The following is a 15,299-nucleotide window of genomic DNA, read 5'->3' as shown; positions in this document are numbered from 1 at the left end:
ATGTTTTCTACATTTTCAAATATATTGATTTCAATTACAACACAGAATACAAAATGTACAGCAATTCATACAGCTCACTTTATATTTATTTTTCATTACAAGTATTTGCACTATAAAAAACAAAAGAAATAGTATTTTTTAATTCACCTAATACAACTACTGTAGTGCAATCTTTTTATCATGAAACTTACAAATGTAGATTTATGTACCAAAAAAACTGCATTCAAAAATAAAACTCAGTAAAATTTTAGAACCTGCAAGTCCACTCAGTCCTACTTCTTGTTCAGTCAATCGCTCAGACGAACAAAGTTTGTTTACATTTGCAGGAGATAATGCTGCCCACTTCTTGTTTACAATGTCAGCTGAAAGTGAGAACAGGCATTCGCATGGCACTGTTGTAGCTGGTGTCGGAAGGTATTTATGTGCCAGATGCGCTAAAGATTCATATATCCCGTCATTCTTCGACCACCACTCCAGGGGACACACATCCATGCTGATGCTCAATAACAATCCAAAGCAGCTTTATTTTTTGATGGTTTGGGTCCTGTAGTTTCTGCATCAGAGTGTTGCTCTTTTAAGACTTCTGAGAGCATGCTCACCTCATGCCTCTCAGATTTTGGAAGGCACTTCAGATTCTACACTAAACTGGGAGGAGTGATAGATACACTAGAGGGTAGGGATAGGATACAGAGGGACCTAGACAAATTAGAGGATTGGGCCAAAAGAAACCTGATGAGGTTCAACAAGGATAAGTGCAGAGTCCTGCACTTAAGATGGAAGAACCCCATGCACTGCTACAGACTAGGGACCGAATGGCTAGGTAGCAGTTCTGCAGAAAAGGACCTAGGGATTACAGTGGACAAGAAGCTGGATATGAGTTGGCAGTGTGCCCTTGTTGCCAAGAAGGCTAATGGCATTTTGGGCTGTATAAGTAGGGGCATTGCCAGCAGATCGAGGGACGTGATCATTCCCCTCTATTCTACATTGGTGAGGCCTCATCTGGAGTACTGTGTCCAGATTTGGGCCCCACACTACAAGAAGGATGTGGAAAAACTGGAAAAAGTCCAGCGGAGGGCAACAAAAATTATTAGGGGCTGGAGCACATGACTTATGAGGAGAGGCTGAGGGAACTGGGATTGTTTACTCTGCAGAAGAGAAGAATGAGGGGGGATTTGATAGCTGCTTTCAACTACCTGAAAGGGGGTTCCAAAGAGGTTGGATCTAGTCTGTTCTCAATGGTACCAGATGACAGAACAAGGAGTAATGGTCTCAAGTTGCAGTGGGGGAGGTTTAGGTTGGATATTAGGAAAAACTTTTTCACTAGGAGGGTGGTGAAGCACTGGAATGGGTTACCTAGGGAAGTGGTGGAATCTCCTTCCTTAAAGGTTTTTAAGGTCAGGCTTGACAAAGCCCTGGCTGGGATGATTTAGTTGGGAATTGGTCCTGCTTTGAGTAGGAGGTTGGACTAGATGACCTCCTGAGGTCCCTTCCAACCCTGATATTCTATGATTCTTAAACTCTGGGTCAAGCACTATAGCTATCTTTAGAAATCTCACATTGTACCTTCTTTTCGTTTTGTGAAATCTGCAGTGAAAGTGTTCTTAAAATGAACAACATGTGCTGAGTCATCATCTGAGACTGCTATAACATGAAATATATGGCAGAATGTGAGTAAAACAGAGCAGGGACATTGAACTCCTTGGGGGAGAATTGTAGCACAAATGTAATTAACACATTTTTTTTAGCAAGCGTCATCAGCATAGAAGCATGTCCTCTGAAATGGTGGCTGAAGCATGAAGGGGCATACGAATGTTTAGCATATCTGGCACAAATACCTTGCAATGCCAGCTACAAAAGTGCCATGCAAATTCCTGTTCTCACTTTCTGGTGACATTATAAACAAGAAGCGTGCAGCATGATCTCCTGCAAATGTAAGCAAACTTGTTTGTCTGAGCGATTGGCTGAGCAAGAAGGAGGACTGAGTGGACTTGTAAGCTCTGAAGTTTTAAATTGTTTTGTTTTTGCCTGCAGTTATGTAACAAAAAAATTTCTACATTTGTAAGTTGCACTTTCACAACAAAGAGGTTGCACACTACAGTACTTGTATGAGATGAATTGAAAAATATTTTTGTTTATAATTATTACAGTGCAAATATTTAGAATCAAAATAATATACATTTTGATTTCAATTACAACACAGAATACAATATATATAGAAAAACATCCAAAATATTTAATAAATTTCAATTGGCATGCTATTGTTCAACAGTATGATTAAAACTGCCATTAATTTTTTGAGTTAATCGCATGAATTAACTGCGATTAATCGACAGTCCTACTTTTAATCATTCTTGTGGCCCTTCTCTGAACCTTCTTACATTTATCAACATCCTTCTTGAATTGTGGACATCACACTGGACACAGTATTCCAGCAGCAGCTGCACCATTGCCAATATAGCAGTAAAATAACCTTTCTACCCCAGATTGAGATTCCTCTGTTTATGCAGCCAAGGATTGCACTAGCCCTTTTGGCCACAGCATCAGACTGGAAGCTCATGTTCATGTTCAGACTGGAAGCTCATCGTCAACTACCATCCCCAAATCTTTTTCAGAGTCACTGCATCCCAGGATAGAGTCCCTCATCTTGTTAGTATGGCCTGCATTCTTTGTTCCTAGATGTATACATTCACATTTAGCCATATTAAAATGCCATATTGTTTGATCTGGATTGCTTGGTAACCTGGGTGCAAACAATCTGTATCAGTGTCCCGTCCTCATGATGATTTACCTCTCCCCAATTTGTCTCATCTGCAAACTTTATCAGTAATAAAATAGCACAGCGGTGAGAACCAATTCCTCTGGGATCCCACTAGAAACACACATATTGGATGATGATTCCCCATTTTGAGACCTATCAGTCAGCTTTTAAGCAATTTAATGTGTACCATGTTGACTTTATTTCATTATAGTTTTTAAATCAAAATGTCATGCGGTACAAGTCAGATGATTTACAGAAGTCTATTACATCAACACTATTACTTTCATCAACCAAACTTGTAATAGGATCAAAAAGATCTATCAAGTTAGCTTGACAGGATCTGGTTTCCATAAACCCATGTTGATTGGCATCTAGTAATGGATCAATACTATTGTTAGGATTCTTTTTGTTCCTAATATACTTTTAAAAACTCCTTATTGTTCTTAACTCTGCCGACCATAGATTTCTCCTTGTGTCCCTTCACACCCCGTATAAATTTTCCACAATTCCTGTATTTATATACATTGGTATATAGGTAATTTTAGGGAATTTATTCTTTTCATGTCCTTTGGTTCCTTACATCCTGCTGGACATAATACCCCCGTAGGAGGGAAATGGCTTGATGCTGGTGGACTTCCTTTCAGCACTCCCAGCAAGAACAAAGCTGGAACCAAGCAATCAAGTCTAAAGACAGACAGCCACAAGAAAGGCCAAACGGGCCAAGCTTCTATACTAACTGCCCTACTGCCATTCAGAAAAGCAATGCCAATTTGATGATCAGGAAGTACAATACAGAACCTAACGGCTCAAAGTAAGGTATCACGGAGGAGGTGGGATTTCCACAAAGACCTGACGTTATCAAGGCTTTCTAGCACATAGTAGTATTCAGCTATTTTACCACTAGGGGATTTAAGTGCTAATGGTCCCATATGTCCGTGTTTCTCAAACAAGGGGTCTCTACCCATAAGTGGGTCGTGGGAAGGTTGTAGATGGGTCACAGAGCCCTAGGCCAATGTACATTTCTCCCTGCCCCAAGCACTGCAACCTGACACGTGGCGTAACCATTGGACGACAGAGCCAGCCCCATGAGACAAGAGCCACCTCTGCAGGCTGAGCGCAGGACAGGCTCATTATCCATCCCCCACCTCCTCTAAGGCATCCCTCCATACCTGGCCGGGATCAGGGCTGCAGTGCTGGGATGGAAGGTGCATATATGCAATGCTGGGTGGCAAAAGACAAAATGCAGTTGGTGGATCAGGTCAGTAAAAAGTCTGAAAACCATTGCCATGTGTTATTCCTCCTGGAGAAACTTAAAAACGTCAGAGGGAACATTTCCTCTAATGGCACTCCAAGAGGGTGTTGGTGTGTCATTGGAGATTTAAAATTATTACACCATCTACTCCACTCTCGCCATAAATTTTGTTTTTTCACAGACGACATCAGGATATCTACCACTGGCAATTATATGGACTGATTTATTGGTGAGAAGAGAGTCAGCTCAAGAGAGTCAGGCCTGTAAAGACAGTCACCATTGTCAGATCCAGCAAAGAAGCAACCTGGAGTAGATTTTTGTCCCTGACACAGTAGTAGCAGTTGAAAGATTTCTTGACTGAGGACCAGAAGTAAACAATCTAGAATGGGCAATAGCTTTCCAGAGAAAAATTATGTTATAAATCAGAGGCGGCAGCTAGTGGTTTGTGTTTTGTGGTTTAATAATGATAGCCCTTCCCCCTCAGCAATCATTTTACACAAAAGAGAAAGTAGTCCCCTCCTTCTGCATATCTGAACTGTTGCAGGACTGTTTCTTCACTGAGACCCTGCTGCTACTGTCTACAAGGACTCCAATATATCACAAAAATATTTTCAACAGCTGCCATTTGTAGGGAGGATGCTGGTTATGTGGTCGCTTCCAGTACTCAGATGCCCAAGATCCTCTTAGCTAGAATACACAATGCTTCAAATGAGATGCAAGGGGTTCCACTACCTTCAAGGTTTTGATATGCTCCAAGATGCTCTTTGCTGGATGCCATTTACAAAAGCTGTGTAAAGGCTAGTACAAAGGACACGGTCTTTTTAAGCATGAATAAACAGAATCCAGGATCCACGCCACAGCCCCTTGAGCTGCCTCTGCAAAGCAGCGTTCAGCTGGAGGTATGCAGAGTGTGTATGTGTGCATGCAATCACAATCCATGTTAATTGCTACAAAAAAAGAAGGGAGAGGGGAAAGGGATTTTGAAGACAGGAAAGAGTCTCCATTACTTTTAATTTAATGAAGCAAGCAGGTTTTTGCTTAGTGAAAACAAAGACACTTAAGAATCGTTAAATTAACCACAGACAACCAAGAATGCCAGATGAAGATATGTGCAAACGTGATATAAAGACACAGACTTAATCAATACCACAGGGCTGAGAGCACACATTAGTAAGGGGCCTTTTTTCCATAAGAGTGTTTGTTTTACCTTTTTTTCTGCTTTATCCATTCCTCGTTCTTTCAAGCGTTCCCCATCTTTGCCTCGTTCCCTTCGTCTGTCCCTCTCTCTTTCTTTTCCCCTATCTCTGTCTTTCTCACGGTCTTTGTCCTTGCCCTTCTCTTTGTCCCTTTCTTTCAATTTTTCCTTTTCTTTTCCTCCTTCATTTTTTCTTTCCTTCTCCTGTCCTTTATCACGTTCCAGATCTTTTTCTCGTTCCTCATCTCCTTTTTCTTTGTCTCTACTTTTTTCTGTTTCTCTTCCTTGTTTGGAGGTTCTGTTCTTGCTTCTCTCTCTTTCATGCTTTTCATCTTCTCTAAAATTGTCCGCTTCAAGGTCTTTGTGCCTGTCCTCATTATCTTTATGCTTGTCTCTCTCCTTTTCTTTTTGTTTCTTCTCTTCTTCTTTCAACTCTTCTCTAGGTTTTCTGTCTCGGCTTGTACTTCTATCTTTTATTTCATTGTCCCCTCTACCCTAAAAATAGAGTAGAAAGCAATATATTAAACTATAGCACAAGCCAGTTCCATTACACAGTATTTATCACCCCAAAATATTTCTAGTTGTAGTCCATTTTCCCCCCAGAAATGCAGCAAAGCCCACCTCTTTATCCTTATGGCTTTTTTGTTCTTCTGCCCTGGATTCTCTGTTTTCTTTATCTTGAGATTTAGAAGTAGATGGTGGCTTTCCTTTGATATCAGCTTTCTCCCCAGCAAGCACCCTCTTCACAGCATCATCACTGGACAACTGTAGAGAAGATTAAATCCACTGAAAATTAGCCTGTGTTACTCTATTAAATGCAATCTGCATTTCTAATTCTGCAGTTCCCAGGATGATTTTTAAGGAATCGTATGTGTTTTATGCTACTCCTTTCATTCAAAGACAATACACCAATTTAAGTCAACTGCTTTCTTGTGCCTCTTTTTTAATAATTTGACTGTATCCACCAAAGCTATCCATATATTCTGTGATTTTTTCTATTAATATTACATGTTTCCAATGCTAATTAGTCTCATTACTAGGTCTTTTACCTTTTATCTGTAATAATAATGTGGATTATTTTGAAAGTATCTACCATATTATGACTGCTACATGGGTTAAACATTCCTAACCCTACAATGCCACATTTAGATATACTCTGATGTGGCTCCATTTTAACCAACAGACTGTTTCATTTTAAAGATAACATTTTTTAAAAAAAGGTTAGGAAACCTATACTGAGGAGGACTTCAAACCGAATTTAGTGACCATGTTAAAAGAAGTCCTCAAGTGTCCCATTAAATTTGATTCAGCTTTGAAAACTACTAAGCAAACAATTTTTACCAGTCCATTTGGGTGGCTGCTGAAGTCAGGTCTCAGTTTCTGCACAACAATGACCATGAGTTCTGTTATACCAAGATCTGAGTATATATACTGAAGTGACCATACCCTTTCTGCTCAACCTTGCTCTTCCGGAAAGAGAACTGGATTTTTAAGATCACTGGAACTGCTTTTGCCCCTCATGATAACTCAGTACAGAGGAGTCAGGCACCCGGGCCCCTCTGATTCCCTCTTGGTATACAATTGGAGAAGGATGAATTTTTGTGGGTTTTCACATTGAGTCACTAGAATCTGAACAACATTAGTGACATTGGCCTCATTTATAGAAACAATAAACAGCATGAGATTAGCACTAAAAGTCTTAATTTAAACAGTCTTGAGACCAGAGGATCCTTTGCACACAACAGACCAAGTTTGATATTTTCACAATCATAAAAATCAATAGGATAATTATCTCAACCCCATTAGTCTCAGTCAACTGAGACTACTTTCAGGATATTGGATCTTGTCAAAAATTCCCAAAGAAATTCGGGGTCAAGAACATTATCTAAGCAATCCAAAGCCTGTTTCCTAGATTCTCCCTCCTTTATTTCAAACAAGAAAGAAGCTAACGCAATTGATTTATTGAAAAGCTATGGGAAGGGCTCACATGCAATATGAACTTCAAAAACTACTCGATTACCAAAAAATCAATTTGAATCATCCTCATTACAATCCTTAAACAATACAGTGTTTTATAAATAATGTCCTTAAATACTTCACTATCATTACCCCAAGTGTTTTGGACCATTAATACAGTATTTTCTTTTATGAAAGGGAAGAACTCTGCAGGAGAACAGAATCTGTCCATCTGTTCTTGTTCAGATCACCGATCAGGCTGAGGCTATGATCAAGGAGGGCATCAGTGGATAAAGAGCTCAAGAAGATTAGACTTATTTCAAAAGCTCTACAGTGACTATAAGCAAAAAACAGGAATACAACAGGCTATATTAAAGGCAACAGTTGTTTTAAAACCCATCAGTTTCCAAGGTTACTAAGATATGGGATCTAATGTCTCCATTGCCACTTTTTTGCATACTTGGAGGAAAGAGTGGCTTCTTTACAGTAAGAACCTCCATTTGTGATTTTAAAAGGTTGAAAGATTTTGAAAAATAGGTGCCTAAAGATATGCTCATCAACTCATTTAGGTGCATAAATGGCCCAATGGTACACTGAAAATCTGGAAATTAATACTTAGAAAATGCTTGTGGATTCTGTTGTAATTAAACCAAAGAGTATTCCATGTTCACCTAATATGGTGATGATATAGCCAAAGTTTATAGGCCAGATCCTCAATTTATGTAAACAGCTCAACTGATTTCCATGGAGTTACAATGCTTTACATCAGTTAAGGATCAGGCCATATGTACTTTTAGTTATGTTATACTGCAGTTAACACAACAGTACAATTCATATATTGAGTAAATACAAATAGTGGATGAGTTTTCATACAGTTTGTCATATCCATGACTCAGTTTAAACTAAATGGAAGGATAAACAAGGGTCCTTGATTTCAAAAGGACAAACTAAAAAAAAATTAAGGAATTTAGTTACAGAAGAGGACTTCACTGAGTAATGTAAGGATACAGATACTCAGGCCTGTCTGTAAAGGCCCAGACTTCAAGAATTTGTGTGTATTCTTATCAGTTAGGTAGTTATAGAGGTATAAAAGAAAGAAAGAATCAAAAGCACTTTCTGCATGTGTAAGGGCCTTCTCTTCTGTAACAGTCTGAGGCCTGGTTCTTAGGCTAAGGCCTTCGGCTAAGCAGCAGAGGCAGCCATAAACTGGGAAGTGAACGGTCACATCCTCACATTCCAAACTAGTCACATGGAAATAAGGTGCTATTGGCTGTTAGAAATACAATTCTGTCCTGATATTCCTACTACCTACAGAGAAAGGAAAGAGCTTAGAACTTGTAACAGGAAATTTAGTTTGATAGTTTTCTGTCTGGTAAGAACTCACTTATCAATAGACACAGCTGGAAAACCCTTATGTCTGTATAGATGTAGTTGTGAAATCCTCACTTCTGTATTTTTTTGTATGTTTATTTGCATGGTCTCTGTCTGGTTCTGTAATTGTTTCTGTCTGCTGTATAATTAATTTTGTTGGGTGTAAACCAATTAAGGTGGTGGAATATAACTGGTTAAATAACCATGTTACAGTATGTTAGGATTGGTTAGTTACATTTCAGCAAAATGATTGGTTAAGGTATAGCTAAGCAGAACTCAAATTTTACTACATAGTCTGCAGTAGGGTTACCATATTTCTACAACCAAAAAAGAGGACACTGGGGGGGAGGGGGAGCCCCGCTCTAGCCCCGCCCCTGGCCCCACCCCCATCCACTCCCTCCCACTTCCCACCCCCTGATTGCCCCCCTCAGAATCCCCAACCCCCCCACTCCTTGTCCCCTGACTGCCCCCTCCTGGGACCCCTGCCACTAACTGCCCCCTCCTGGGACCCCACCGCTTATCTAAGCCCCCCTGCTTCTTGTCCCCTGACTGCCCCCCTCCTGAGAATGCCCTACGACCCTACCTGTCCCCTGACTGCCCCGACACTCCCACCCCATATTCCCACCCCTGCCCCCAGACAGACCCCCGGGGACTCCCATGCCCTATCCAACTGCTCCCTGCCCAACACGACCCCCAGAACTCCTGACCCATCCAACCCCCTCTGCTACCTGCCTGCCTCAACCCCTCTCCACACCCCTGCCCCCTGACAGCCCCCCCAGAACCCCAGACCCATCTAACCCCCCCGCTCCCTGTCCCTGACTGTCCCAACCCCTCTCCACACCCTTGCCCCCCTGACAGCCCCCCCCCCCCAACTCCTGACCCATCCAACACCCCCTCCCTGTCCCCTGACCAGGGCCAGCTTTAAAGAGCCCAGGAATCGGGCTGCGCTCCGGCCGGGGTTGCGGGGCTTGGGGCCGGGCCGAAGGTGCTGGGGCTGCCTCCTGAGCAATGGGGGGAAAAAAATCATAGGAAGGGTTGCAGATAGGGCTGTCAATTCGTCACAGTTAACTCACGCGATTAACTCAAAAAAATTAATCGTGATTAATCACACTTATAACAATAGAATACCAATTGAAATGTATTAAATATTTTTGGATGTTTTTCTACATTTTCAATATTGATTTCAATGACCACACAGAATACAAAGTGCACAGTGCTCACTTTATATTATTATTTTTTATTACAAATATATGCACTGTAAAAATGATAAACAAAAGAAATAGTATTTTTCAATTCACCTCATACAAGTACTGAAGTGCAATCTCTTTATCGTGAAAGTGTAACTTACAAATGCAGATTTTTTTTGGTTACATAACTGTACTCAAAAATAAAACAGTGTAAAACCTTAGCGCCTACAAGGCCACTTAGTCCTACTTCTTATTCTGCCAATCGCTAAGACAAACAAGTTTGTTTACATTGATGGGAGATAATGCTGCCTGATTCTTATTTACAATGTCACCTGAAAGCAGGCACTGCAAGGTATTTACATGCCAGGTATGCTAAACAAATATTCATATGCCCCTTCCATCCTTCAGCCACCATTCCAGAGGACATGCTTCTATGCTGATCATGCTCGTTAAAAAAATAATGCATCAATTAAATTTGCGACTATACTCCTTGGGGGGGGGGAATTGTATGTCTCCTGCTCTGTTTTACTCACATTCTGCATATATTTCATGTTATAGCAGTCTCAGATGATGACCCAGCACATGTTCATTTTAAGAACACCTTCACAGCAGATTTGAGAAGACGCAAAGAAGGTACCAATGTGAGATTTCTAAAAATAACTACAGCACATAACCCAAGGTTTAAGAATCTGAAGTGCTGTCCAAAATCTGAGAGGGACGAGGTGTGGAGCACGCTTTTAGAAATCTTAAAAGAGCACCACTCTGATGCAGAAACTACAGAACCCAAAACACCAAAAAAAGAAAATCAACCTTCTGCTGGTGGCATCTGACTCTCAAGATGAAAATGAAAATGTGTCAGTCTGAACTGCTTTGGATCATCAAGCAGAACCCATCATCAGCATGGAAGCATGACCTCTGGAATTGTGGTCGAAGAATGAAGGGACATATGACTCTTTAGTGTATCTGGCACGTAAATATCTTGCAACGCCTGCTACAACAGTGGCATGCGAATGCCTGTTCTTACTTTCAGGTGACATTGTAAACAAGAAGCAAGCAGCATTACCTCCTGCAAATTGTAACCAACCTTGTTTTTCTGAGCGATTGGCTGACCAAGAAGTAGGACTGAGTGGACTTGTAGGCTCTAAAGTTCTACATAGCATTCAAAAATAAAAGGTTTTTTTGTACATAATTCTACATTTGTAAATTCAACTTTCATGGTAAAGAGATTGTACTACAGTACTTGTATGAGGTGAATTGCAAAATACAATTTTTTTTTACTTTTTCCAGTGCAAATATTTGTAATAAAATATAAATATAAAGTAAGCACTGTACAAATTGTATTCCATGTTGTAATTGAAATTAATATATTAGAAAATGTAGTAAGCATCCAAAAATATTTAAAATAAATGGTATTCTATTGTTTAATCACACGATTAATTGCGATTAATTTTTTTAATCACTTGACATTCCTAGTTGCAGACCAAACTGAGGGCCAAGCATCTCAAACCGGTTATTAAGAGAAAGCAGACCACCTGCCTATAAGGAATAGAAGGGATGGATCAGCAAGGAAAAATATCTCTTGGAAGTCAGAAAGTGTAGGGGGAAAAGTAAAAATTGCCAAAAGCCAAGCAGAGTTGGAACTGGCAAGGGAAATTAAAACCCAAGAGTAAAAGGTTTTAGCTATATAAAGAAAAAGAAAACAAGGAAAGAAGAAGTGCGACTGCTAACCAGTGAGGATGGGGTGGAGATGACAGCTAATCTAGGAATGGCCCAACACCTAAATGAATAATTTGCCTCAGTTTTTGGTAAGAGCAATGAGGAGCTTGGGGACAGTGGCAGGATCAGTAATGGAAACTAGGATATGGAAGTAGAAATCACCATATCCGAGGTAGAAGTCAAATTCAAACATCTTAACGGGACCAAATCCAGGGGGCCTGGATAATCTCCATCCAAGATTATTAAAGGAACTGGCACATGAAATTTCAAGCCCAATAGCAAGGATTTTTAATGAATCCATAAACTCGGGGGTCGGATGCTATGACTGAACAATTTCTAGTACAGTACCTATATTTAAGAAAGGGGAAAAAGGCAATGCAGGAAACTACAAACCATTAGTTTGACCTCAATTGTATGCAAGATCTTAGAACAAATTTTGAAAGAGAAAGTAGTTAAGGGCATACAGGTAAGTGGTAATTGGGATAAAATACAACATGGTTTTACAAAAGGTTGACCATGCCAGACCAACCTGATCTCTTTCTTTGAGAAGATAAGCGATTCTCTAGACAAAGGAAATGGAGTAGATCTAATCTACCTGAATTCAGTAAGGCATTGATACAGTTCCACGTGAGAAATTAGTTAAATTAGGGATTAATACAGGAATCGAACTGGTTAAAAGGAGACTACAACCAGTCATCCTGAAAGATGAATGGTCAGACTGGAGGGAGGTTACTAGTATAGTTCCTCAGGGATCGGTCTTGGGACCAATCTTATTTAACATTTTTATTAATGACCTTGGCACAAGTAGGAGTGTGCTAATAAAATCTGCAGATGACACAAAGTTGGGAGGTATTGGCAATAGAGAGGAGGACTGGAATATCAGACAAGAAGATCTGGAGGACCGTGAAAACTGGATTAATAGAAATGGGATGAAATTTAATAGTACAAAGTGAAAGGTCATACACTTAGGGACTAATAACAAGAATTTTTGCTATAAGCTAAGGATTTATCAGTTGGAAGCAACAGAAGAGAAGAATGACTAATACACCTTGGTCTATTACAGGACAACTATGAGCTGCCAATATGATGCAGCTGTGAAAAAGGCTAATGCACTTGGTGGGGTATTTCCAGTAGAGATAGAGAAGTGTTATTGTCATTACACAAGGCATTGGTGAGACCTCTTTTGGAATACTGTGTGCAATTCTGGTCTCCCATGTTTAAGAAAGATGAATTCAAACTGGAACAGGTGCAGAGAAGGTCTACTAGGATGATTCGAGGAATGGAAAACCTACCTTACGAGAGGAGACTTAAGGACCTTGGATTTGTATACCCTAACCAAACGAAGGCTGAGGGGAGATATGATTGCTCTCTATAAATACATCAGAGAGATAAAAACCAGGGAGGGAGAGGAGTTATTTAAGTCAAAGGACAATGCTGAGATAAGAACAAATAGATATAAACTGGCCGCCAACAAGTTTAGGCTTGAAATTATACGAAGGTTTCTAACCATCAGAGGAGTGAAGTTCTGGGACAGCCTTCCAAGGGAAATAGTGGGGGGCAAAAAACAATTTGTTTCAAGACGGAGCTTGATAAGTTTATGGAGGGGGACGGTATGATGAGATTGCCTACAATGGCATGTGGCCCATCCACGACTGCTATTAGCATTTATCTCCTACAGCCATAGATGGAACACTAGATAGAGAGGGATCTGAATTACTACAGATAATTCTTTCCAGGAGTCTGGTTGGTGGGTCTCACCAACATGCTCAGGGTCTCTAACTGATTGTCATATTTGGGGTTGGGAATGAATTTTCTCCCAGGGCAGATTGGCAGAGACCCGGGTTTTTTTCGCCTTCCTCTGCAGCATGGGTCACTGGCTGGTTTGAACTAGGGTAAATGGTGGATTCTCTGTATTTTTAAGTCTTTAAACAATGATTTGAGGATATCAGTAACACAGCCAGAGGTTAAGGGTCTTTTACAGAAGTGAGTGGGTGAGATTCCCTGGCCTGTGCTGTGCAGGAGGTCAGACTAGATCAGGGGTGGCCAAACTTCCTGAACTTCCAACCCACATACGACAATCTTCAGAAGTTCGAGAGCTGGGGAGTGCCTGCTGGGGCTCAGGGCTTCAGCCCCATGGGAGGCACCTGCTGGGGCTTGGGGCTTCCGCCCTGCAGGGAAGGGGGTCTCGGGGCCTCAGCCCTATCCCACTCCTGCTGAAGCCCTGAGCCATGGCACGTACACCCTATGGGGCTGAAGCCCTGGCAGGCGCCTCCCACAGGGCTGAAGCCCTGAGACCTCCCCACCCCACCCCACTGGGCAGAAGCCAGAGGCAATGTGGGAGGGGGACACATGGGGTCACATGCTTCCCCGACAATTTTTGCCAGGGGTTGCTGGCCCCGCTCAGCCACATGGTGCCGCTGGCCCCGCCCTACATGGTAACTACTGGAGCCAGCAGCAAACTGGGAGCTGCGCCTTGGGTAGAGGCAGCGGCCAACAGCTGAGAGTTGCAGGGAGAGCCACTTCAAGGAGGGGAAGAGAGGGGGTGTGCCTGGGGGGGTATGACTCAAGCTGTTGGGGGGGGCAATCTTTAAATTGTGTGCCCCCACTCTCAGCAGGCATCAGTCATCTCTGGCAGAAGCCCTAGCCCCACCACCCTGCCACAGGGCAGAAGCCCTGAGCCCCCCCCACAAACACAGTCTGGTAGGCGAAGAATGGGGGGTTGTGAGGGGCTCCAGGAGCCTCACTTTAACTGTAAAAGAGCTGGATGTGGCTCATGAGTCACAGTTTGACCACCCCTGGACTAGATGACCAGGACGGTCCTTTCTGGTCGTGAAGTCTATGAATCACATATTGGTTATGTTTAACAAGAGACACCCACAGGACTGAAAAGGTTGGGAACCATTCATGTAAATCACTGACAGTATGATCATACCTTATTGAGACAGCATTTTCCAATTGCTTGGAGAAACTCATTCGTTCTTTCAGGTTCATGTCCAGCTACAATACGTGCCGGCTTCACTGACAATGGCTCCCCTGTTACCATTATGACAACATCAATTGCCTTCTGGAGAAAGCTGATTTTGGCATCTTTATCCTGGGGGGGGAGGGGGGAATTAATGCTATACATTATTAAAAGTCTATTTCACCTCTGATTTATAGCATATTTACAGAAACTTTCCTACATGAAATTATCCATTATTATTACAAAGCATTTTTGTTTTAGAAATAAGCATTTGATAATGGGTAGTTGTTGTAATCCAAAATTAAAATTAAAATATGACTTCTAATTTTTTTTTACATTGCAATCACTTTTTATGAGAGAGACCAGGTGGGTGAAGTAATAAATTTTATGAGACCAACTTCACTTGTTGGAAGGAAGAAGCTTTTGAGCTTCACAGAGCTCTTCCTCAGGTCTGGAGAAAGTAAACAGAGTATCACGGCTAACAAAGTGGGGCAGATTGTTAAGCATAAAAGGTTCACACGTATTGTAGGAGATTGCTTAAAATTAAGAGGGCAGTTTAGCCTGGACACTCTAGTTACCTTCTCCTTGACCTGAGGAAGCTCAAAAGCTTGTGCCTTCCACCAACAGAAGCTGGTCCAATAAAAGATACTACTTGTCTCTCTTATCCTGGGACCAACACAGCGACAGCAACACTGCAAATCATTGTTCATCTCACGTACGTTATAAGATGTGCGGACACTGAGTTCTATTTTCTTGAGCTACATTTTAAACAGATTAATTAAAAAAACAGATAAGTATCTTTCAAACAATTTTGTTTTGTATCTGTACAGTGCCTGGCACAGTGGAGTTTTGATCAGTGACTGGGCACTACCCACAATACAAACATCACCACAATACTTTAA

General features: G+C 41.3%; 1 protein-coding gene across 4 annotated transcripts in view; it reads right to left on the bottom strand.

Annotated features, from left to right (window-relative positions):
- The window catches only part of TRAF3IP1 (TRAF3 interacting protein 1), a 119,904-nt gene that overhangs the window by 100,367 nt on the left and 4,238 nt on the right, over nt 1-15,299 (bottom strand). For all 4 annotated transcript variants that reach the window (XM_054044076.1, XM_054044073.1, XM_054044075.1 and 1 more), the window contains exons 3-5: nt 14,368-14,529; nt 5,827-5,970; nt 5,218-5,700 (exon numbers count right to left, since the gene is read on the bottom strand). In XM_054044076.1, coding sequence (XP_053900051.1) covers nt 5,218-5,700; nt 5,827-5,970; nt 14,368-14,529 — 789 coding nt within the window. The remainder of the gene's footprint in view (nt 1-5,217; nt 5,701-5,826; nt 5,971-14,367; nt 14,530-15,299) is intronic.

Source organism: Malaclemys terrapin, chromosome 11 (genome assembly GCF_027887155.1).
Source record: "Malaclemys terrapin pileata isolate rMalTer1 chromosome 11, rMalTer1.hap1, whole genome shotgun sequence".
Lineage (NCBI taxonomy): Eukaryota > Metazoa > Chordata > Testudines > Emydidae > Malaclemys > Malaclemys terrapin.
The sequence above is the reverse complement of the archived record's forward strand: the minus strand, read 5'-3'. Positions and strand labels throughout refer to the sequence as shown.